The 27,659-nt window shown below is 32.6% G+C and overlaps 2 protein-coding genes across 2 annotated transcripts; both read left to right on the forward strand.

Moving 5' to 3' along the window:
- The first annotated feature begins 1,419 nt into the window (after positions 1-1,419).
- Positions 1,420-16,629, forward strand: LOC134253284 (uncharacterized). The gene is made up of 4 exons (XM_062735800.1): positions 1,420-1,641; positions 3,041-3,224; positions 4,113-4,191; positions 11,465-16,629. The coding sequence occupies exons 1-4, from the start codon at positions 1,565-1,567 to the stop codon at positions 13,225-13,227; spliced, it is 2,103 nt and encodes a 700-aa protein (XP_062591784.1). The 5' UTR covers positions 1,420-1,564; the 3' UTR covers positions 13,228-16,629.
- On the forward strand, positions 14,362-15,672 carry LOC134253287 (ankyrin repeat domain-containing protein 50-like). Its single transcript, XM_062735802.1, has one exon. The coding sequence runs from the start codon at positions 14,362-14,364 to the stop codon at positions 15,670-15,672; it is 1,311 nt and encodes a 436-aa protein (XP_062591786.1).
- Positions 16,630-27,659: the final 11,030 nt, after the last annotated feature.

Here is a 27,659-nt window from a genome sequence, read left to right on the forward strand (position 1 = left end):
TATTGATTTTGAGGTCAAGTGGTTAAAGTTCAAAGTCGTAAATTTATACGTTCCGTCTGTGTGTAATACTTTCGCTTCCGATTCTGAGCTTTTGCTTATCAAATTTTATACCAAAACTCCCAAGAGCCTCTCTCACCCCTCTCAAAGTGTCCCGCCCCGTTTTAGTAATTTTTTGTATGAAATGTCGCTTGGCACTATTTGCAGCACAGGGGCCTGTGGAGAGTTATTACTTTTTATTCTTATTACATCAATTAGAACTGTTTAGTAAAGGCTTAATTAGACTCCATGAACTGTGTAAAATTTTGACAATATCGAACGTAAAAAATATATATGTATTTGACCTAAAGTTTGCATATAATTTATAAAACAAGAAAGCGCCTCCATGGTGTAGGGGTTTGACATTTTACATGTAAGAGGTCCAGTGTTCAAATCCCAGACGATCCCTTTTTTTAATGCTTTTTTTCCTAAATGATTGTATTCAGCGTGTGAAATGAAAAAAATTATGCAGTCTGGCTTGTAAAAATTCATAAAATCACCCTTACAGTGTGATTATACACATAATAAAAAAAATAATCAATCAAATATCTATATCCATATTGGCATTTTTTATTTACCTCAATATACATGTATACATTTAATAATTCTACAAATTCAGGGGGTCCATCTTTTTTTTAAACTTTTAATTAGAAATCCGTACATTTCTTTTGGTACTTTTAAATGATCACAAGTTCAGTGTTAAAGTTGGAATTTTCAATTCTTTTGAACTTTAAATTTGGAATTTTCAACCTATAAAAAATTACTTGGCAGTAATACGCTTATATAGTAATTGATAAAGAAACAATGTACAACTATATTTTTGAATATTTAACCTATATCAAATGAAATTTTAAAAAAAAAATCATCAGAATTATTATCGAGAAAACACAAAGATATTAGCTATGTTTTCTAGAGTATATTGTATAACGGCAAAATCGGTTTTTATCAAAAGGTGAATGCCGTGTAGAGTGTTTGCTATTCAATATGATTTTACGTGATTAAATTTAAAGAAATAATACATGTAAACTGTAACACAATTTAAGCTGCAACTTTGATGTCCAATTTTTCTGTTGCAAAATTGTAATTAACTATAAGTATTTCATGGGCAGAGAAAAATTAACATATATAAACTTCTGATGTTCATATTTGAGAAGAATTATATGTGCACCCTTTACGTTATACGAAGAATCTAACACGTATTGCATTTTGGGCATGGCGTCACAAGTAAAAATGCATTCAAATCAGGTTTCAAGAATTGTGAAAAAATAAAATTGTGAGTTTTCTTTTAGATTCATAAGATTGATTAATCAATTTTATTTTTATCATTTATTTTAGAATCCTCTTTTGATTGGCTCTTTAATAAGGAAGGAATGGAAATTTTGTACGAGCAAAGAGTGCGTTACAGGAACTCTTTGTCTATATATTAAGGAATGAACTTTCAAACCGCATACCTCCCGCCAATCTTCTGCAGACGATAAATCAATTAAGTGCAAATGAACTACGTAAGCTAAAATTTGATGGCGCACAAATGCATAATATTCGCAGAGCTACAGGGAACGGATCTTACCTCGAATTTGATATAACGTTATTGCATAAACTTTTGGTGTAAGTATAGATTTTTTGAAAAACTGATCATTCAGTAAGAAATGAATAGCAATAACTTGTACTACTTGTATTTTCCCTACAGGTAGTGCATACGGAAGCCTTAAAATTTTCAAAAGAGAGATTCTGCATGTTTAGCAATTTTAACAATACATACAAAACACAATATATTATTGGCTCCTCTGAGTCGGTGGCTCAAGTGAACTTTTCTGATCAAAATTTGTTCCGTAATTGTTTGTCATCGATGTCGTCTTTATCATCGTAATTTTTTTTCTTATTTTCATCTTCTCAAGAACAACTCGTCTTATTTCAACCACGGGCGATAATTATGAGATAATTATGAATAGGTAAAAAATTACCTACATGTTTTTGAAGTTTTCTCTTCAAAAACCACTGAGCCAGGGAAGATGAAACTCATGTGGAAGCATTCTGAGGTAGAGTAGATTTAAGTTTGATTAAATCATGGTTACAATGGATGATCAAAGTTACACAAAGGAATACATAGGGTAAATCATCAAAAAATTTTTTTTCATAAGCAGCAGAGTCATGATTGGTCATGATAGTTATACGGAAGCATCCTCTGGTAGTATAGATTCAGGTTTGTGCAAATCATGACCCCCTGGGGTAGGGTGGGGCCACAATGGGGGTCAAAATTTAAAAGGAATACATAGGGAAAATCTCTAAAATTCTCACAAGAACAACAATATCATGATTGGTCATGAATAAATAAAAGCATTAAAAAGTAACGTAGATTTTTTGTTCAAACTACTAGTATGACCAACAAGGATGATATAAAAGTCATTTAACTAAGGGGATCAAAGATATACACAATGGAACATGGAGTCTATCAATAAACAGTTTCATCTCATAAACAAAGAAGCCATTATGTATCATATTAATTCAAAGGTGTAGATTTTAGTTTGTTCAAATTCCTCCAAAATCCCCCTACACAATTCACCCAAAGCCACTTTTATATTTAAGCTTTTCAATACTGAACTGATATTAGCTTTCACCTAACCAAAGTCGCCCTCGTGGCGCATTGGTTAAAGCAACTGCTTTAGAATCGCGAAGTAATGATTTGATCCTTACGTCGCGGGTTCGAATCCCACTTTGGGACATGGAGAGCGGTCCTTCAGATGGACCACATAAGTTGAGGTCCCATGTTGTAGTCGATGAAATAGGTAAAAAAGATCCCTCACTGCTCAAAGGCCCTGAATGCCGAGTATAGGACAAAATTTTCAACTCTCCACCGACAGGTGGTGGCGTCTCCATATGAGTGAAAAATCCTCTAGAGGGACTATAATTAACATACAATCAATCTAACAATCTCCTAACCAAAGTGCTCAGGTGAGAAATGTGACCCTCAGGCCTCTTGATAGTATTTCTTTCCTTTTCTATTTAGAAATGTCTGTAAAATAGACGGCGCATTAAAAGAGGATGTTAAACAAATCAATGAACTTAAGAACAAGTATGGACACATGCATATTAACGAGGAAACGAAAACCAATTTTATGGAAACTTGGAAAAAGTATGAAGATATATGCCGGAGAATGGATGCGCGTACTCCAAACCAACAATATCTCAGTGTAGGTTTCTGTAGAATATAGTTCCCTGGTCACCAATTTACATGTATAATTAGTGACCTTTAGAAATATGGGTATGAATAGGTATAATCATGATGTTATTTGTTTTCAAAATACACGTAGTTTTAATATTTGAGTTAGTCAACTTTTACTTGATAATACTGCAAAATCTATAAACTCTGCATTTTTAATATAATTATATGGTCCTTACTATAATTCCCGTAAATTACTTGTACTTTGAATAAACATACTGGTTATTTGAACACTTAAACTTAGAATTTAATTTTTTTGATAGGAATATGATTGACTTTTTTGTGTTAATTTATTAAAAAATAAGTTTTCGTTACATTTTAAAATCTTTGTTTTTTCGCATTGTGAAACAACACTTGATACATAATCTTAATTTTTATCTTCTTTACTTCAAGATCATTTAAGTATAATATAAAAATGATCCAAGGGCCATGGAACCAAAAAACTGGCATTACCAACTGGCGAAAATTTTATGGTCCGAAGTTTGGGCCCACTAGGGCTATATAAACAACGGTTTTGGGAAAGATTTTGTTATGGAAGTCTTTAAACAATAATATGCTGAGAGTACACGGTTGAAAAAAAATTGTGAAGGCAGAATAAATAAACGGAGAAATTAATCAAGAGAACAGCGCATTTTTATGCGCAATAAATAAACACTTTTTCAATGGGAGGCACTGTAGCTCTTTGGTCGTCCATCACTTTTTTTGTACAGTTTGTCTGATTTTTTGTTCCTAATCGCCAGGCATTGTCTGTCATTTATTAATATTTTGCATTTTCCATATTTTTGTTTAGCTACTTTTAGCTTGACAGCAATGAATCTTTAGTAACAAGAAAGTTTCAACATGACATAATATTTTTTAGACACTTGATCAGTTAAGGGAAAGGGAGGCTGTAATTATAGCAAACTCTGAAGGAGAAGGCACGTGTTCTTCCGCGAAAGGTAAGATAAATATTTTTAAAATGAATGGATGTGATCATATGGGACTTCTAATGAAATTGGATATTATTTTTATCAAACGAATTGTATGCTCCTATCTCTCTGAGCTCCTAAATTATGTTAATATTTGCAAAAAGGGGGTACTAAGCACCCCCCTCCCCCCGGTTCCGAAGCCTATACTTATAAATTAATATTCATTTCAATTTTTTGTAGATGTCATAATTGCAAAACTTTGACTAAAAATGAAACTGTACGAGGGCTGTTCGTAAATTATCGAGACATTGTGTATTTTGCTTTCTAATGAACATCTTTAGGTGAAATTTTGCTTATACGAGGGTTGTCCGGTAAAATCGTGGACAGGTTGTCTCATGTAAATAATAATCATCACTGCATTCTGAAATTTTCACCACTATTCAGTACATATTTTCTGAATAAACATAGCAAATTTCAAATAGATATATGCATAAATAAACGAATTATAAGATTTTATGATGTGCATTATATGGCCTTACGACCACAGGCACTTGTTTCTGCAATAAATTTTTAACCCATAGTATAATAATAACACAAGGTATCTAACTCCGATTTACACCGAGTACCCCCCTCCCTTAGAATCGCGCTCATTTACACTTTCAGAGGAAATGCACGGGTAAACTGTTTATACCTATATCTTCTACGATAATTTATCTACACAACCATATCTGGCATGCTTGTCTTTATTTTCTTTTATCTCCGTAATCAGCGTCAAAACTCTGCTCGCCGAGTGGAAAGTAAAACTGTACCATAGAATTGGATGTTATAGTCTCGGGCAAAGAATTAGACCTCGAATTTGATTGGCTAAAAATCTGTTTCTAAATTTACACCGGAAAACATCGTAACGTTTTTATGGAAAATAAGACACTATGAAATTTTATTAATTCAATGCAATATTTAAAATCTGGGATTGAATTTTTAAACCCACGCATTCTTTAATTTTTCTCTTTGCCCGAGATCAGAACATCCAATTCTATGGTACAGTTTTACTTTCCACTCGGCGAGCAGAGTTTTGACGCTGATTACGGAGATAAAAGAAAATAAAGACAAGCATGCCAGATATGGTTGTGTAGATAAATTATCGTAGAAGATATAGGTATAAACAGTTTACCCGTGCATTTCCTCTGAAAGTGTAAATGAGCGCGATTCTAAGGGAGGGGGGTACTCGGTGTAAATCGGAGTTAGATACCTTGTGTTATTATTATACTATGGGTAAAAAATTTATCACAGAAACAAGTGCCTGTGTTATTATTATACTATGGGTAAAAAATTTATCACAGAAACAAATGCCTGTGCTTACGACGCACGGATGATAACGTCAAGGTGTCTAAAACAGTGCCATGTTTAATTTTTGCTCTAAAACTAAGTTTGGATAAGTCCCACTTAAATTAAGTAATTTCATGGATGCACATTATTTTGTCTCCAAAAACAGTTGAAGAACCAAACTTGCACAAACGTGCGATCTTCTGAAGATTTATTAGTAAGTTACAGACAATATTCCAAGCATTATTCAACTAATGGACAATTTTATATTTGACGATCAAGCTATTACAATAACAGTTTGTCCGTATGTTTTGTACAACCTGGGGACTCGATCAAGAAAGACTTAACTACGAAAATCTTATTTCATTTCTATACTTCAGATTTGGTGATTTTTAACTCTAAATTTGTGCGTTGTCTGTCGTCGTCTTCGTCGTCGTCGTTGTTGTCGTTAACTTTTCACATTTTCATCTTCTTCTCAAGAACCACTGGGCCAATTTCAACCAAACTTGCTACAGAGTATCCTTGGGTAAAGGGGATTTAAGTTTGTTAAAATGAAGGACCAAGCTCTTTTCCAAGGTCAGATAATTATGAATAAGAGAAATATTAATGGCATTTTAAAAGAAAAATCTTTACACATTTTCATCTTCTCAAAAACCACTGGGCCAGGAAAGATAAAACTTAAGTGGAATCATACACAGGTAGTGTAGATTCAAGTTTGTTCAAATCATGACCCCCGGGGCTAGGGTGGGGCCAAAATGGCCGACCAAAGTTTTACATAGGAATATATAGGAATAATCTTTAAAAATCTTCTTCTTAACAACCCCTGGGCCAGGAAAGATGACACTCATGTGGAATCATTCTCAAGTAGTGTCGATTCACGTTTGTTCAAATCATGACCCCTGGGGCTAGGGTTTGGCCGAAATGGCCGACCAATGTTTTACATAGGAATATATAGGAAAAATCTTTAAAAATCTTCTTCTCAAGAACCACTGGGCCAGGAAAGATGAAACTCAGGTGGAATTATCCTCAGGTAGTGCAGATTCAAGTTTGTCCAAACCATGACCTACGGGGCTAGGGCGGGGCCAAAATGGCCGACCAAAGTTTTACATAGGAATATATAGGAAAAATCTTTAAAAATCTTCTTCTCAACAACCACTCGGCTAGGAAAAAAGAAACTCATATGGAATCATCCTCTGGTAGTGTAGATTCAATTTGTTCAAATCATGACCTACAGGGCTAGGGTGTAGCCTAAATGGCCGACCAAAGTTTTTCATAGGAATATATAGGAACAATCTTTAAAAATCTTCTTCTTAACAACCCCTGGGCCAGGAAAGATGACACTCGTGTGGAATCATTCTCAAGTAGTGTGGATTCACGTTTGTTCAAATCATGACCCCTGGGGCTAGGGTTTGGCCAAAATGGCCGACCAATGTTTTACATAGGATTATATATAGGAAAAATCTTTAAAAATCTTCTTCTCAAGAACCACTGGGCCAGGAAAGATGAAACTCAGGTGGAATTATCCTCAGGTAGTGCAGATTCAAGTTTGTCCAAACCATGACCTACGGGGATAGGGCGGGGCCAAAATGGCCGACCAAAGTTTTACATAGGAATATATAGGAATAATCTTTAAAAATCTTCTTCTCAACAACCAATCGGCTAGGAAAAAAGAAACTCATATGGAATCATCCTCTGGTAGTGTAGATTCAAATTTGTTCAAATTATGACCTACAGGGCTAGGGTGGGGCCAATATGGCCGATCAAAGTTTTTACATAAGGAATATATAGAAATCTTCTCCTCAAGAACCATTGAGACAGGAAAGATGAAACTCATGTGATTTTATCCACAGGTAGTGTAGATTCAAGTTTGTTCAAATCATGACCCCTGGCGCTAGGGTGGGGCCAAAATGGCCGACCAAAGTTTTACATAGGGATATATTGGGAAACCTTTTAAAATCTTCTTTTCAAGTACTTCAAAGCCATGATTAGTGATATTTATATGGAATCATCCTCAGATAGTGTAGATTCTAGATTGTTCAAATCATGACCGTCTTGGGGGGATGGGGTGGGGGGTGGGGGGGTGAAATTTAAACTTTCAGTTCTGATCTGAAATGTGCTTTTACCTAGACGACGTGCTCAGGTGAGTGCTGTGGCCCCTGGGCCTCTTGTTTACTTTTGTATTCATTTAAAGTCTCTTAAGTTGTTATTACATCATCTAAATCAAAGGAAAATGCTCTCCGCTGAGCCGTTACATCATCAAACGTCACTATTTTTCGTGTGTATTTACCACTTAACCCTTTCTAATGCTCAGGAAACAGCCAAAATTTGACCAAATGCCTTAAATTTTTTTTTTAACACGATAAAATAAATTAAATAAATTAAATTGAGTCGAATAAGGATGATGTTTACCCCAATCTTATCTGTTTAATTCTTTTATTTCGAATCAAAACTAAAGTATTCTCTAATAAAACCGTTTTTTGACCGTGCGCCGTAGGACCATACCCTGTGCACATTTCAGCATAATAAAATGTTTTTTAAAGTATATTTTATCAAAAAAGTTATGAAGCACTTCAATATGATAAATAAACAGTTACTAAAAAATTTCAGCTAAGTTCGCCCATTATTTTCGAGCAAAACGCTTTGTACATGATTTTACCGGACATCCTTCGTACGTTTGACGTATACTAATACATGTAATTAATAAAAGCAAGAAATATTTTACAAATATTAAATAATTTTTCTACAATGATATATACATGCGTCAATAATAAGGGTACCTGGAACAATCACGAAATCAGATATTGAAAATATGTAACACCAACGTTCTTACTCTTCGTAGACCCATAATAAGAGCGAAAATACTTAAGTTAATTGTATCATTTTTCAGCTTTATTTCAAATCCATGTTCTGCAACTATGTTAGAATTTGATCAGAAATATGAAGATAATAAGAAAATTAAGCGCGATAGAGAAATCTGCTATCCATGTCAAAATGAATCTTAACGTCAAGGGCGGAAGAGAGAGCACACCTAAATTATTGAATAGCGCAATGTACAACTCTTTTCCAGACTGAACGACCTACTAAAACAATAAAAACGAGAAAAAAATGTGTTAGGGTTTGTTATTTTATTGGTAGACATTTTTTTTTTTTTACAATTTTACAATTAATACAACCAGAGTAAAATTAAAAGTTCAGGACGACCATTAGTTATTACGTACGATATTAACATCGTTTACGGTATTAATAACGTTGACCCGCGTTGCATAAATCGGCACAGAATGATGCTAAGTCATGTTTTCCTACAAATAAAAAATTTACACTCGGTAAGCAACAGCATACATTTTTAAAGAATAGTTCAAGAAAAGAGACTGTTTGAGTCTTGTTAAATATAATATGAAATAACAAAGAAGGAAGAGTATTAAACGCTTCCCGATCGTTCCACATGCGAAAACATCTCCGGCTGACGTGACGTTATATGACCTAGCGATGTTGCTCCGGACATAGACATATGCATGTTTATTATTTCATCGAAACTTATCTAATTATCATATAAATTAGAAATTTTGTATATATGTTTTATTCCTTCTTTATAAAATGTTGATGAACTTTCATGAAATTATCTACGTCCTTTGTGGAGTAAATGTACTGTCTTGATAATTTCCGAACAGCCCTCGTATATTCAGAGACACAAACTATCAATGCTATCTCGTAACACTACAAAGCAATCATCAAATAATCAAATTCAGATAAAATATATTTCAAAAAATAAAGTGCATAAAAAATATTTTGAAAAAAGGATCAGTCTCAACCCTAGAAGGTGCACTTTTGTCTAAATCCAAAGTTTCATCTTTGTACGACTTTCTACATTCCTTTGCGCCTTTTCCCGCCATATTTCATCGATTTTGCCTTATTTGTTTGAAATTGTTGCGCTACCTTGATCTACCATGTAAGCTTTGGTGCATTTGTTATACTTGAGTGATTTTTTAGCCTGGTTGTCGAAATGTATACATCTCTTAAAGCATAGGTTTTGGACATAGCATAAATTGACTAAATGCATGTTTGAAGATTTTTAGCGTGTTCTCATTCTTGCGTTGTAGATTTTCGCGTTTATTTCCCCTTCAATTTGGGCGCTTATGTTTGGGTTTTTTCTGTCATCAGTAAAATTATGATTCCATTTCTTAAAGAAAATTCCCTGATCTGCCCAAAAGAGTTATAATTCCTATATCATTTTTCATAATTTTTATCTTACATGCATTCGAAATTCAATGTACATATTTTGTAGGATTTTATACCCTTTACTGGGCTAACGGATGGTTACAGAAGAGAAAGAGTTTTACAAGAAATTATTTTTATAAAACTTTTTAGACTGTCAGGAATATATATAAAAAAATTGGTGTGTAACTAGTTTGTGACGTCATCACAGTCATTCCAGTATGATCAAAAGGACTTTAATATCTACATGTAAATAGTGTTTTATGGCAGATTAAGTAGTTCATATCATTCATTAGAAATTCAATGTATGAAAAAAGACCATTAGTATTTATTTGCCAAGATTGATTTGTACAATTTTAATTTGACATCACATTCGTTTTTCCGAACCTCTGCATAGGCTAATGTAAGAAACGAATGTGAAAAGAACCATGTGCTTATAGACGATAAGGATTTTAAAAACATTTCAAAGTATTTTTAATGGAAAAATTAAAATAATTTCACTCTCATATTCGTCATATAAAAAGACTGTATATAGTTACAACGTCCCTTTCGAGAATTTTTCACTCATATAGACACGCCACCATTTGCCGGTGGAGAGATGCAAATTGTCGGCACTTAGGGCCATTGGGCTGGAATGGATCTTTTTCGTGCTAGCACCTACTGCAGAACGGGACCTCGGTTTATACAGTCTCATCTGAATGACCGGTTTCCATCTCCAAAATTGGGAATCGAACCCGCGATGTAAGGATGAACTCCTTACTTGGCGATTCTAGGGCGGACGCTCTGACCAATGTACCACGAGGTCGACTCATATAGAAAGAAAGGGAAAGTAATGAAGAAACCTTTTTAATTGAACAAACAGAGGAATTAGAGGAAGGGAATATCTTGAAACTACAGTTCATGGAGGAGAAAATGAACAAATTCAGAGAAATTTAGAAAAGAGAAAAACTACAAGGTCATGATATAATGCCCGAGCCTGATGGGTTGAAAATGGATAAAGATCATCTCAATATCTTTGTAAACTAGAATCCCATAATTACATGTATGTAAATGAGATTATCAAAAGATCGAAACAGAGGAAAACGGGATAAATTACAATCAGAGTGGACTTTAATCCAAAGAGGTTGTCTTTGAGGAGATCTTTAGCACCATATCTGTTTCTTCTTCGTGCAATTTCTTGCAATTATGATTAAACAGAATCAGAACATTGAGAGAGTTGTGGGAAACGAGACAGAATAAAAAAAATTCTCAGTATGTAGATGACACTTGGCTTGTCTTTGATGGTTCACCAACTATGGAATATCGAATACTACAATATAGTAACTTTTAATGAAAACAATACATGATACTTTAAATTAAGGTATTTGTTTTGACCATGAAACCATGATGAAAAACCGTTTATTTACAAAACTACCAGGCATCGCCTTAATCCTGTTTTTATTTCTTTTATTCAGTTTCACTATAATGGAATTCGAATTGAAAAAAATGTATAAAGTAATAAGGATGGTTGCAGCGAGGCAGATTTTTCAAAATCATAAAAAGTTTACAATTCCTATTTTTTATCGGAATTTTATCCTTTGCAAGGAATATTGACCCGAAAATATAAACAAATACATACATCCATTTTTTGTTTGTATCATCCGTCTTTAATATCTGTCCTGTATATTAAAGCCTACTTGAGTTTTTTAAATACAAACTTTTTTGATCGGTTTTTTTTTCAACCCTTGTGATGATTAAGGAAGCTTAAAAAATGTTTTATTTTCCACAGTGTTAACTAAAACTGCATTCCTTCTGAATATCTGGCGTGAAGAAAACAAAACATTTTATATTACCAAAGGATGTAAAAAAGTGATAAAACTCATAAGGAATATTTCTATAGTAACAATTACTGGGGACCAGGGCTCTGGTAAATCAGCAATAGCTCATCATCTTGCTCTCAAATATCAAAATGAAGGATGGAGTGTGATACCTATTCAAGATATACGGAATATGGTGGGTCATATTGATTTCACAAGTTCTTCAAAACAACTTTTTGTCCTCGATGATCCTATCGGAAGAGAGACTATCAGTCAAAATTGTATTGAAGATTGGGTAGAGCTCGAAAACACACTCGAAATGTTTGCAGGGAAGGACAATTTTAGGGTTTTGATAACCTGCAGAAAACAAATACTGAAGGAATTAAATGTAGAGTCTTTATTGCTTGCAAATGTCGTTTCCCTTGATGGAGATTTACAGCTAAGTAATAAAGAAAAGGAAGGAATTCTAAAAAACCATATTACTAGCAATTGTTTAAAGGATGACGAAATAAGAGCTATTGTTCTTAAATCATCCAAATATTTCCCACTTTTGTGTTCCATATTTGGAGGACACAAAGAGTTTCAAAAGGAAGGAGTAAAATTCTTTAGTGAACCAGGAGTCATAATAGCGAAAGAAGTACACAGTTATAAGGATGCTGATAAGAAAAAATGGTGTGCTTTTTTTCTTTTGGTCTCAAATCAGGGCATTTGTGACAGAGAAATTAACTGGGATGAACAAACATTTTATAATGCATGCTCTTTATGTGGATTGCCTTCCTCTACACAACAAAGAACAATTTTAGAACAATATAATATCCTATGTGGTCATCTCCTTAAAGAAGAAGGCAGATTTGTAAAATTTCTTAGCGAATATGTAATGGATATAACAACATTTGTGTTTTTTAAAGAATTCCCTAGCAAGCTAATCAAGACATGTTCATTGCAATTTTTGTGCAGAAGAGTTTTCTTTGTCGATTACACATCACAGGAAGAAGTTTCAGATTTTTCACTCTTGCTAAATGAAACTACTGTAGAATTTTTTACTGACAGACTGTTATCTAGTTTAGATTTGAATTGCGTGGAAATATGCTTGTGTACAGCGCTAAGGAGCCCAATGGTTAAACATTCCATCAAGAAGAAGTTACGATTGATGGAAGTAAATGAATTTGAAGCAACATTTCTTTCCTTGGTCAGATACAATCAAAACATTGAAACAAATGAAGTTAAAAGCAATCAATCTTTTCAAGAAGTGATTCAAGGAACAATGCAGAAACTCTTTCCTAATCTTCGGCCGGATCTCCCTACTAGGAAAAGTGAAGAAATTGAAGTTTTAGATATCGACTTGGATTCCCCTGTAACAGAAGTAGAACATGACAATTGCGCGCTTTGTGGTATAACTGAACTATATGAACGTGACATACAAGACGGAGAAGAAACAATCAATGTCATTCAGGGAAAACGAAAAGATGAAACTTTTGGAGTTAAGGACATTTTGATTAATATAATAAATAATCTCATACCGAAAGATTCATTTCCAGAAATATTCTCTGGTTTTATTGGAATAATAGCTGAATTTTTTGAAACCCCTAATTTAATAAAATCATTTGGGGCGGCTTGGCCAAAGTTTGAAAATAAATTGCGTGAGATTTTGATTAACGATGTTGCCTTAATGAAACATATAGAATTGTTTAAAGCTAAAAATGTAGGTTTATTTGATTGTTGTACCTTAAAATAAACAATTTTGAACATATGGAAGAATGGTGATTTTGACCTACTGCAAGAATTCTTAAAATGCCTATTGGACAGAAAAGCATCTGTATTTTTCACGTCAGTATTAGATTTTATTATTGATTTTTCTTCTAAGTTATCTGATGATCAACGCTGCACTTTTTGGAAAATATGTGGAACCGCATACACGACATTCCGTCCTGTGATAGCACATGTTTTAGCCAAATTAGGCAACTTAGATTCTAACAATATGTTTTTGAAGATTCCTACCAAAGATTATATTGAATCACATTTGGAAATAATCCTACATGAACTTTTCAAGCAACAATCATGCAGCTGGATGTTTTCAGTTTTACCGTCTGAGAGGTTTTCTGCCTTAGCATTTCAACATAGAATTCAACAATGTGATAGCAAGCATTTGAAAATGGATATGGCCTTTTTCTGCTCGGAGATATCTGCATTCGAATGTTTTGGATTGTTTGGACATTCTGAAATATTTGAGACAATTTTTTCCAGGCTTTATAGCCTTAAACAGGAAAATTTATTAACAGTGAGTAGGAAAATGTTTTTGGCTGCATGTGCTGTTGGAGATTTAGACATCGTGAAACGAATATATGCTCTAACAGGGAAAAGCGCGAAACTTCAACGATGGTGGTTTGGGCAAAATTCTCTTGATGCCTTACAAATTTCTTCTGCTTTACATCACCATAAAATTGTCTCCTTTTTACTACAAAATAAATTTGATGTAAATATTGTCGATATATTTGGAAACACTCCTTTACTTTTAGCTCTGCAATACATGAAAATTGATATTACTGAAAATGAAAAATTGATAGTAATTTCGATTTTGAAATTATTGATAAAATATAATGCAAATGTTTGTCACTGCAATTTTGAGGGATATTCTCCATTGCATATTGCTTGCAAATTCAACTTTTCTGAAATTGTTGAACTTTTTTTGCTCCCTGGAAGTATTGAAAAAACTTCAGAAAATGGAAACACACCACTGATTATTGCTGCTGAAAATGGTAATTCAAACATTGTAAATATACTCTTACTAAGGGGAGCAAATGTAAACTGTACAAACATCGACAATTGTTCTCCATTATTTGTTTCAACTCAAAAGGGTCATGTTGAAACGATGCGCTTACTTTTGGAAAATGGTGCAAATATAGATTTACCAAACAAAGACAAAATGAGTCCACTTTCAATTGCGTCTCGTGAAGGGCATTTTTACGCAGTTGAGCTACTTCTTCAAAACAAAGCCAATGTTTATCAGAGAGATAACACTGGAAACACACCCGCGTTATGGGCAGCGTTTGGTGGTCACAAGCATTGTCTTCAAACATTGATGTATTGTGGATCAAGTTTAAATGACTGGAATGACAAGGGTGAAAATCTTTTGTTCTTATCCATTGCAAGAAGTAACTTAGATATGACAAAGATGCTAATTCAGGAAGGTGCAGATATAGAAAAGTCTACGACATATGGTATGAGGCCCCTTCATGTTGCGGTTTTGCGTGGGGAAATTTTGGTAACTCGTTTACTTCTTCAAAATGGAGCGATAGTAAATTCATTAAAAGGAGAAGATTTGCCAGCCTTGCATATAGCTGCAAGAAATGGAAATGAAGAAATGACAGAGTTGCTTTTGTCATACCATGCGAACATCAATGAAAAAGATAAAAACGGTTTTACAGCCATTCAAACAGTTACATCAGTTAAGAACGAAAATATAATATCTCTTCTTTTAGGGAGATCCGATATATCTTTGGAAAATATCAATGGTGAGAACGTTTTACACATTGCTGCAAGAAAAGGATTCAAGTCTCTGGCAGGATACCTTATAAACACATATCTTGACATAAATAGTCGGAATAAATTTGGCGAAACTGCATTGTTTCTAGCAAGTGCCTATGGTCATGGAGATGTTGTGAAGCTGCTGAATGACAATGGAGCAGAGGTGAATTTTGGAGACGAAAATAATATGTCACCACTTTACATAGCATCCCAGAAAGGTTACAAAAATATAGTTTTAACGTTGCTCAGAAATGAAGCTAGATTTAATATGTGCCGTATGGACGAGGTAACCCCACTAATGGCTGCGTCAGCAAACGGACACATCGAAACTGCAAAATGTCTCTTAGATTATAAGAAAAACATAACATATATAAACCAACAAGATTGCGAAGGCAGAACAGCGTTATGGCACGCAGCAGCTAATGGTTATGTGGAGGTTGTTAAAACATTATTAGATTATCATCTTATTGACATCAACAAACCTGATCGATATCTTGTACGTCCAATAATGATAGCTTCTGCACATAAACACTCAAAGGTAGTGATTTCCTTATTAAAGCATGGAACAATTATTAAATCAGTCAGGGTAATACATGTAGCTGTAAATAACACTGTTGATGTATTTAGGGTTAGAAATCAGATCGATGAAATTTGAGACACCTTTATGATCCTATGATTTGGAATTGCAAAGTAAATTGACATTAAATCAAATGTCATTAAACAAAATACTTCATTTCATCAGTTGTACAATTATTTCATGTGTATATATTAAATTCTTATTTAATGCTATTTAAAACTATGCTGAAATATAACTGCATAACTGTAGCTTTCCGAAAAATAACTATTGACATACCAAAAAGCTATAATGCCAGCCGTTAAAAACCTGTATGTTCATTGTGCACAAAAAAGTGCACAAGGCTCTGGGTTGATTCTTCCAAATTCTTAATTCAGTTGCAAAAAAGCTAGATTCAAACACGCCATAACTCTATCAATGACCCTTGTAGTTTACATCAGGACGAGTGCGTTGGACTGCATTGTCTTACGAACCAAAATGGCAGTAGCAATACGCGAAATTTTCGATGATTTCAATTTCAGGGCCAGGAGGGCTATTAAAAATAAATACATGTATTATTTTTATCATTTATTCCAACCCCTTTTATTGGCTCAAACTTGATCACATGATTAAGTGCATAACAGCATAAGACTTCAGTTACTATTTATAGAATCTGAAATGAGATTATTTTTTATAAAACCAAAATAGTACTGATTTCACAATTATAGCTATGTCAGAATATTACTTGATGTTTCTGAAAAAAAAAAATGTTTACTTCCACTTGTATTAATTTTTTTTGTTCCATAATTAAATTGATGAGAAGTAACAATGCCTCGAAGCCTTGCATTAGGGTCTACTTAATTTATTTTAAAACATATTTGATATGTTTGTCAAAAATTGATACAAACCATAATTAATTAAATTAAGTATTTCGAATAAGTTAATCCTCTAAATTACTCCATCAATATAAAGGAAACACATTAACATTAAAGAGTTTAATTAATTTTGATCTCTAGTCTCAAAGTGTTAAAGAGAGAAAACTTGTCTTGTTCCCATTATTTTCAATCTATGCAATGTAGCCCTTTAATTCGGTCAATCCATAGATATATTGACTTCACAGAAAGGCATATCGTGCTCGGTCGATATGCTTTTCTGTGAAGTCTATATCTCTATAGATCGACCTCATCAAGGGGCTATATTTATATAATTACATGTATAAGACATGCTTTGTCGCAGAAACAGTAAGAATATGTTAAGAATACATGGTTAGAAAATTTTTGAGATGGAAGTTTTAAAAGCATAGAGAATCAAATCGAGAACCAGTGCACGTTTTGTGCGCAAAAATATACAGTTTTTTTTTCCAATGGGTGGCACTGTAGGTCTCCGGTCTGTCAATATATTTTTTTTTTTCGGAGAGTTACTGTTCAGCTGCTGTATATAATTACATGTATGCATAAATTTTATTTGCTGAGTTTTCAGATGAAAAGTTTTTGCATTCTGTTCTTTTTAGCATCAATCAGAAGACCACAACAAGAGTGTTCTTCTACTTGTGTAATATTTTGTATAAATTTTGAATATTGTAACACCTTGATTTACGACTGAAAACTTAGTTTTCGTATATACATGTAAATCTACATGCAAAACGATTCAAACATACATTCATTTTAAAGATTGAATCATGACTTTGTTCCTTGACTGACTGGTTTTATTTTCAATTCGTAATTGTTCATCGTGTTTAAATATGATATATAGGAAAATGTTACTGTAAATATTCTGGAGTGTATGTCTCTAAATAGTTGATATTTACGCTGTTGGAATTGATCATTGAGGGACAAAGTTAATTGAGAATAAAAGTTCCAAACGTAGCATCAATTTTGATTGAAAGAAACAAACACCAATTATATGTTCAGAGCAGCACAAGTACATATATATACGAGCGTGATTCAAGAAATACGTAAACGATATACCTCATCATCATATTATTTTAAGGTAGGTCCATACTTTTACGGATCCGGTTTTAATTTTACACACCAATATAAAATTCAAATTATCACTTTTTTGTAATAAAATATTTTGGTTGCTTGAAAATAATTTAATATGTATATATTTATTAATTATAGTGTTGATTTGAATGCAAAGCATTTAATATATACTATTTATGGAAAATAACACTTTACACTTTGTCCATAGGATTTATATGCTTTTAGCACATACACAGACACAAAATCCTTAATTGCCTTTATGAACCTAAACCCCTTTTATTTTTTTTTAAACAAACTAACTTGAGATCTATTTTTATAGATTTTAGGCCTATATCATCTTTTTAAATTTTACTTTCGTTTTGAATTTTGTAAAAAATGATTGAAAAACTTGATAATCCAAAAATGGGGGTATACGTGTTCAAAGGGCTGTTTTGTTAATTTTTTCTGGTCAATCATAATAAAGATTGTGTTTTTGTTAACCACAGATATAATTCTTACTAATTTTAAAGAAAAAATGGCATATAAACAATTTAGATTTTGAGAATTTGATTTTGAGAATGATATTTTGAGATTTTATTCTTAAAAACGTGGACAGATTCAACATCAATTTGTTAATGTTTTCCAGGAAAGATTTCAAATATTCTCCTGGCAAACGAATGTTTTTTGTTTTCATAAGTTTTAATATAAATTTGATGTGATTTGGTGCATAGCTCAATGAAATATGATATCACACTTCTTTATGTTTAATTTTGGCTGTCTAATTTTTAGAGGTATGCACTCTGAGACATGATGTATTAAATTAAACCTGCAAAGATATGTCTTTTATGGGTGTTTTAGTTAGTTCATAAGTTATTCAAGGTATTCAAGTTAAAAAATGATCAGTTTGACAGAAAATTTTGAAAGTACGGGTCTACCTTAACAAGATTTAAAAACACAATATTTTCATATGCCCAAACATTTAATTTGTTAATTACGTGATGTTTTATTCAATTTCAATTTGGTTACATGGAATTCATTTCAGTCAATCTTAAAAAGCAACATGTTTTGTCACCACGGATCACGGTTAACAACACTGTAAATTCAAAATCAACGCCGAGGCAAAAGTTACTCACTTTTCAATTATACACAGTTTATAGCGCCATTCCCATTCATAAAAACGTATCCATATCATTTGATACATACTAGTTATTTTGCATGCAATTGCTAACATTGTCAATGATTTTAAATTCTCTACAGCGGAACCCATCCTTCATAAGTTCCGCAACAGAAAGTACATCACGTTGAATGACGTTCCTATTTTGTTCCTAATTTGTCTCTTCGAAGACCATTCATAGTCCGAGTTAAAGACTCTACCAATCAAAATCGTCTATTCAATTTTATTAAAATGCACAGTTTATTTTTTAAATTCTATTCCTGATTCCTCCAGCATTTTCAGAGTTTGTTTAGAGGTTTCCTGATTGGAAATATTAATTTTATGGCTACTCTCTGCTCGGTGACGTCATTCGGCGTCATCTTTTTTTTCTAATGAAGTCTCTCTGTCTTTAGAAATTGATATCTTATAAACGAAGCAATTTTTAACATAAGAATTTAGCATCTGAAATAATTGAACAACAGTTAATTTAAAAAAAAATCTTATTTTGCTTAAGCGCCTTTTATTAGAGGGGATATGAATAAAACATTATAAGAGTTTAAAAGTTTCTCAATCACTTAATTTTGAACTGCTCTGTGACCTCATTTTTGCTCTCTTTAGTCTTTGATAATTTTAATAATAATAATAGTAATAATTAAAATGCGCTACAATAGATACACTATATCTAATGACGTTAAAAATATGTCTACCAACTACTTTTAATAATCCACTTAGTTACAAGTACCTTGTAAAAAAATTTATTTCATCATGGGTGTGTGTATATGTGTGTGTTTGTTTCCTAGAATAATTTGTTTGTTAAATTACTGCTTTTTTGTAATTAAAATTTATTTTTTATAATCTTGTTATATTGAAATCTATGTTTGATGATGGTTCTTATTCAATCTTATCTTATTTTAATCTGAGAAGAAATCTTTATTCTAAATGGATTTTATAATTTGAAATCAATTATCCACATTTAAGGTCTCACACAAGGAAATAAATTTCACTATATATTACTATAAAGCTTGAATTAAATTATTTAATTTATTAGACTCTCAGCAGAAAATTCATGAAAGAGAAAATAAAGATTCATGCTTAAACAAAAATTTGAGATCAGAAAAAATATGCCTAATACTGCTTTTAAGAAAGAAAATCGACAGTAAACATACCTACCCCGAAATGCACGTGGGATTCACATGTTGACAAACAGCCTACACACCATCCAGGAAGTTGCATCGTGCGCACCTGAAAAAAGAGTTCCTTTTAATTCAGTGGGATAATTCTGCTAAAGAAATTATATTCCTAGTACATGAGTCCAATTTTAATACTGTAAGCATAAAACAAATTGCCAAAAATGAAAAAAGAAAAAAAAATTCTCTATATATGGAACTTCAATTGACTAAGTTCATTTTGATTGGCTATTTCCTTGCGTAAGACCTATAAGGGTTTATTTTTTAATATTAAATAAACATTTCTTTTAACCCTTAATAAAGCCCCTTTATAAAAATATATAGTGCAGCCTCATTTATCCGGACACTTTGGTTCCTAGTCAATTTGTCTGGATATGTGAAGCATTCGAATACCTGTTGTTTACGTCTCTGAACCTGTACCTCTACTTCCGGTCCCTGTCTCTCAGTCAGGAATTGCATCAGGAATCTGTGGTCCTAGATCTACTGATAGACAACTGTGAAACAAGTGAAGAAGAATAAAGTCTGGTCTTTGTACAATGCTGTGTCGTTTTTCATATTAAAAATCAAGGACCTTCCAGATTTCTTTTCTATCAAAGAAGGTACGTTAAAAAGAATCAGTTGTATTCCCTAAAGATGACGAAGGCCGACCTCCTGAAAGTTCAGGTAATACAGTTATATTATTTTTAGAAACGAAAGATTTATGTTCCCTATCAACTCATTATTCTTGTTTTTGATAGTTGCTAACAACAAAATTGCAAAATTTTCTTCATAGAAAATGGTGCTTGAACAACATTGCTTTAAAAACTCCAGATTATGTAAACAGGGTACAGAACCACCCAGACCCAACCTGGCACCTAAGCAGTCCCAATAAAGCAGTCCCCCATGACTGCTTTGGGGCCGCTCTGAGAATTTAAATTAATTTCTCATGTCATTTTCATTGTTTGTCGTTTTACAGACTAGTTTACAGTATTTAACTGACGCTATCACTATTATACAACCGATTTCTGAATCGTAAACATTTACGTAGTACAATAAAAACTGTATATCAATATGTATCCAATGTATTTAATTTCAAAATTAATATATTAGCTGCATATTTTATCTAAATGCAGTATATCAAACACTCGCATTTGTCCTTTTTTACATAACGGTAGCACATGTACCTCATACTTGAAGCCATTTCTACGTGTCTGTCTATGATATTTGACTGGTAATCAATTAAAGCGTGTCCCTTATAAAAACAAAGCGAGAGCTTGGAATAAATTTTAATTATGAAATTTAGTGCAAACAATCAATGATTGCATTAAATTAATATCGGAAAAAGATGGCTTAATTACGTTCAAAACTGACCGCCGTTTACATGTATTTAAAATTTTGTAATACAAGTGTTTAATTAATATTCTTTCTGAATAGTTATATCATGTCAGATCTTAGTTTGAATCTACAAAAGTAAACAATTGCCCTCTCCTTTTAAAACAGTAAGAGGTAAACGATTATTAATAATCATGTTTGATTTTCTTTCCAACTTTGCTTTTTTTGGCATTTTTGCGGCGAACTAACTTTAGGAAAATTTCACTTGAAGACTATGTATATGTTTAACTGATTCGGCATATGATACATCATGTTTGATGTTACACTGCAAAATACAAGTTCTGTTTCACATAATCTTGATAACACTGTTTTTTTACTATACCAAAAATACTTTGAACACATGTTTGCCGAACTTACATCGACGTACAATTATTTCCTTTGAACAGTTAAACCATACCCTTAATTTTTCATACGAAAATATTGATCTTTAAATAAATGAAAAGGGCAAATATAAGTTGATTGCATTGAATTTAAGATTACTTTGATGAATTACATTTTTAACGAATAACCTACTAAAGAAATTTTAGTCGATAGTCGGTATGATCGAACGATAGTCAAGTACTCGAATTTTCGGGGTTTTTTTTCGGTTCTTTAGTTTTTTCGGTTCTTATTTCATCTAGTTTCAAAAGTTATTTGTCCTAATTTTCCTCGTGTAATAATTTTACTCTATTCCCTTTTTATCTTTATTTTCTTCGACAAATTGTCACAATGAAAGGAATATATGAAAATTGTTTTGTGTCAGCTGAGGTTCCCTTTTTGATTCATTATTTTTAAGGTGTTCATATATTCATGACAAGACCTTTGTACCTAGATACAGAACAAAGGAGATAACTCTTACGTATTACATCATCATGGGCTCACCAACGGTGACAGGTCTCCTTTGCATGACCACAAAATAGGTGGAGGTAAGTAATGTTGTAAAAATATTATACAAGGTTTTCTAACTTAGCAAATGGTTCCAATTAATCACGATGAAACTGAAAAAGACAGACTTTGAAATTTATTTTGCTAAATAGTTCTTACGTGTTTATAAATTTCGGCCAATTTCAACGTTTCTTTAAAACTAGAATACGTTATTTCAATGACAGGTCCTGGTAGGCATCTGACCAACGGAAAAGTGACAAGCCGTTCTGATGTCCTCGGACTTTTTCAATACCCAGCCTAAGTGTTTAACTTTCTGGTACCACATTTTTGGCAGAGATACCGCAAGTCTTTGAAAGTCATTCTCGTAAGAAATATACTTTAGAAAAATATTTATTTACAAATGCTTTCTTTAAAAAAAAATGGTTGTTTGCTTGCTTCCGATTGACTGGCTAAAAATTAACCGATACGAACTTTTTATTTCAAGAATTCTTTCTTTCATATTTTTCTCACCTTTCTTATTCTGTCAATTTATATGTTGTAATTGTAAAGGGTAAATTCTCAGCTACCCTCTGTCCCAATTTTTATACCCTGAATCAGCAGAGGGAAAAACATATTAAAACTTTGAAATGTGGTCCCATAATTCTCTCCTTAACAGAGCTGATGACCATTTTTCTACTGTAGTTCTTTTTTGTATTTCGTGGAAAGCGCCTTGTCTATATGGAAAAGGGAATTTGGATTGATATTCCAATCGATTTTTTTAAGGAATTCCGATACTTGACACTTAAATATTTTGTAATATACTTGGTTATCCACACAATGAAGAATGTTACATGTTTGTAAGACTGATTTTGTAGAATTTATGTATTATTGATTTTATTCTGATTTTTATTGTAATTTTACAGCAAGGACGTTCCAGCAGCAAGATCTCAAGATAAAGTAATTAGCTGGAAATTAAAGAACCATTGTCGCATTACAACGTCATAGCAACTCTATAAGGTTCTGCTAGAGGTCACAGAGGGAGCGGGTTACCATAGTGATTTTACGGTCGTTGACATTACTAGTAGATGGACTATGGTTATATTAACCGACATAATAGTTAAAATGGGTTTATAATGCTGTTAAGAGTTTCTTTTTTTTAAAAAGAAAATTAAACAAAAATATAAGTCAAGAGGTAAATCTTTAAAATAATGTATGTTTAACAAACCCGACTCAGTGTAAATTTATTGTCGGTACAGTCATGTAGATACTGTAAACGTATTACATTTAGTGGTGTATTCTATTAAGCGATTTTTGCAGAAAGCAGAGTCCGCTAATTCAAGTACATCGCTAAATGTTTTGTATGTAACTTTAAAATTTAAAACTAGCAAATTCAGACAGCGCTAAATCAAATCTACACTACCTTTTTGAAAAATTGAATTTCCGCCAAACATCGTACACGCCAAATATAATACGTTTACAGGAGGTGGAAAAGTCTTTTATCCATAAAATTTCAGCATATTGCTGACGAAAAAAGAGGAATAAAAAATGTTCTGGAATGTAAAACAAAAATTGAGTCGGACTAATTTTAGTTAGTCAGTCGGGAGAGGGTAACCAAGCATTTTTTGTTAGATGACCCAGTATAACTGCATATGAGTGAAAAAACATTGGGACAAAAACATTTTAAGAGTCAAAAGATGAAACAATTCATGCCGTGGAAAAAAGATTCAATTCAGTTTGTTTTATTATATCATTATTTGAAGAAAAGCGCCAGTGTGTCTTAACAGAATGCTGTTGTCAATTGGGTTTCTTTTAAACATTTTCCTAGCATTGATGTTGTCCCATTGTTTATATAATGCATGGTCTTACATACATATAAACTTGATACTGTGTGTTATCTCCTTGTATTTCATATCTAATAATTTTGATTTTACATATTATTTTGATATGCAACATTAGAGTCTTTTTAGAGTCTGGTATCGACTATGCATCTGATGGAAAGTTCATTTGATTTTTCAATAAAAACAACAATGAAGTGATAGAACTTGACATTTATCCTTATCATATACATGTATTTCAATGTGTTTAATAAATGAATGTTGAACTTTTTTTCTCGTTTTGATGTTGCATCCTTTGAATTTGTCCCTTTTAAATTAGTCCACCTGTAAGAAAGGCGAAAATAAAACCTAGGCGAAATCTTCTTTGTATACACTATTCTTGAATTAAGCTTTTTAATTATTAATCTCCTATATGTTTTTTTATATTCATGTAAATATAGCGAATATTTACAATTATTCATGTACGACGTATATACACTACAACAGATATCCTCACTATTTCTTAGGAAAGGTTTATACTTTCTTCAGACGCAATGTCCTCACTCACGTTCTTATGACCTTCTGTTTTCCAAAAGCTGGTTTTATGATTTTGTTGAATTTTAAACTCAATTACCGAAAGTAAAAAACTGATTTATTTACCTTGCAACAATGTGTTTGAAGACCCTTTACATCATATTTCAAAGAAAACTTGCACATATGCTATGGTTAAATAACTTAAAATTCTCTTTTTCATTAATAAAAAAAAATCCAAATGTTGCAATTATTGACAATATACTTTACTGAACGTTTTATTTTCTAAAAAAAAAATATCATTTCTGAAATATAAAGTCATTAACTAAATTTAAAACAGGGCAAAATTGTTAACAAGAGTAAAAGGGTGAAAATAATTTTTTTAATACCGAGTATCATATGAAGTTCCAAATCCTTATTTTATGGACGATATACATTTATATCCTTTTCAGAAAGGTCCGGGATAGTAAGAGAAATTATAAAATTAACATAGATGTAAGAATTTTTTAAAATAATTTACTTATAATCTGAACTTTGCAACAAAATAATTAAACACTTTAAAAATGACAAAAATCGTCAAGTTTTCGAAATAGTACCTTTATGTAATTTTTAGATTTTCAGAATACCAACATATAATTATATTATATATATCACATTATAATTAATTTTATTTAGTGCAGGAACTTTTAAATCAGTCATACAAGGAATCTTTACTACATAATGCAATTGTTGTGCATCTCGTTTTTTTTTAATTTTTGAACAGACACTAATTTCGGGTCTCTCTGAGCCAAACATAGACTTTGCCATTATAATCTAATGGTCTGTGCTTAGAGTACGTCTAGTTATATTCTCGGCTTGAAAAGTTGGTGGGTGCATTGTATACTAGTATTGATCGTGGTGGCCGTCCGGCCGACTGTCTATCTAGATCTGTCCGTCAGTCTGTTTCACTTTTGGATACCCTTCTTTTATCCGTAACCCCTTCCTTACCAAGAAACCTTTTCATGGTATTTGTTAAAAAGTGCATTTATGCACCTCTTAAGCGACAAATTGACTTTTCATTCTTTTTATAATATTGAAGGGCAATCATCTCTTATCCGGAATTGATCCCATACTGCTTAGTAAAATTTAATGAAACTTTCATAGATTCTTGTTACATAATGCCAATGAGCATTTTTTATTTTACAATTTGATCCGACACTTCTTAGAGAAAACATGCACTTTTTGAGATTATAATCATATTGAAGGCGGGGTTACCATTTAGTTAGCTTAGTGCTGAGAGTATTCAGCATTATATTTCAATTATCATATCAGGGTTCATCCTTTCTTGGATTACATGAACCTCCTTTTATAACAGGTAATTATTTAATAAAGAATTGTGTTTGTTTCGCAGAATTGTTAAGGCTTCCCGGGTCTTTAAATGCATTTAAAACATAACACTTCATTGCAAAGTTGATCTTGATTTTTAAGTTATGTACTTTAATACGCAAAATTCACGCAGAGAGTTCTCTGGAATCAATCACATTATGATTATTTCTTCTTTTTCGATGTGTTTCACACAAATTGCTACAGCACAGCCGATGAATACAATCATTATTAATATTTTATCATGTAAATAAACTCGTCGCATCCTTGTGAACCCGAAATGCGCTTAATAAAAGTTATACTTTTATTCTGGTACATAATATTTTGAAATATTTACATTCGCTGTGTTTTTCTACAAAGCCAACTGTGAAATTGATTTGAAAACCATTTTCGTGTATACTCACGCGTAGACATGGAGAAACTTGTGTTCACGTGAGTCCACAATGAGTAAAAATGCAACAACATAGGGCAGGGAGAAATTCAAATATTGAGTATATTTTAGTTGCTTCCAAACATGTAAAATGTAAATATAAGGAATGTTTTAAGTTTAGTGTGAATTATTGGTGTGAGAATCACACAGACTTGCACGTAAGCAAATTTTTATGAAGCGCTAGCACGCTTCATGAAATATGCCTACGTGACAAGTCTGTGTGATTCACACACCAATAACTCACACAAAAACTAAAAAACATTCCTTAATTAACTTAAGCTTTCTGGCAAATCAGAGTGTATTTCCCGGTAAATATCGTCATCATTTTTAAAACAAAGTCATCATACATTTTTTCCCAAGCAAGATTCAGTAAGAAGGGATACTCCTCTCACAGATTTCACAACAAATATTAAATAAATCCACATTGATCACTTCTGCAAGGCTCTTTAACACATATATTATGAATTCTGCCTCTATCCACGGGTATAAAAAAGGGTAAGTGTCAAACATATATTTTACGTATGTATTTTGAACACGTATACACAAAAGTAATAAAGAAAAGTCATCTTAACACGTTTATTTCAAACTAGCTTTCTGCATCTTTAAATGCAGATTGAAATAAGATGCAAGGTTTATGACTCTCTTCCCATCCTAACAGCTCAAGTTTGCAGTGACATTTTCAATTATGAGTCATACATTTGTAGTTCAGAGAAGTGCATACACAGAGTACATTGCATTATTATACTTCTGTTAAAATGTTTCTTATATAAAGTTCAGAAGGTAAAATAGCTATCTTTTATAGTTCACGCATAGCAAACCTATACCCCGGGATATAGTTTTTGCTATCCACCCTCGGAAAATTTTCATGCAATTTTTGCCTCCAATTTTGATTTCCAGCGTTAAAACTATCGACTGGTGATGTCATAATGATTTCAGTAGCATTGTGACGTCATAAGGATTTCATATTATTCTTGCAGTATTATCTTACGCCAAAGAAATTCAAACCTCAGAAATTATATTATACATCAGTATAATAAAACGCTTATCCATTGGGTGTGAGTGGGATAGCTCTTTCATCAAACCCTTGACAGAAATTATTCCCCTCGGGCAAGCCCTCGGGGAATAGTTCTCTGTCGTGGGTTTGATAAAAGAGCTATCCTACTCACACCCAGTGGATTTGTGTATAATATCCCCTGAGAAGACTTATCGTACCTGCATTTTTGCATTACCTTGTACTTGAGCTCGAGTTACGTTAAACGATGTATCCTGGTGTGCTTGAGATAAAAGAAAATACACAGAGTCTGACACAATTGTTTCATACTTAGATATTTTACTTTAAAAACACGATAATAGTCATCTATCAAATAAGCTCCATGATAAACGTGATGACTTTACACGTAATTTTTCTATCGCCAACATCCCTTACTTGTGCAGCAA

Source organism: Saccostrea cucullata, unplaced genomic scaffold (assembly GCF_032062105.1).
Source record: "Saccostrea cucullata isolate Sc308-1 unplaced genomic scaffold, CSIRO_AGI_Scuc_v1 ctg2118, whole genome shotgun sequence".
NCBI lineage: Eukaryota > Metazoa > Mollusca > Bivalvia > Ostreida > Ostreidae > Saccostrea > Saccostrea cuccullata.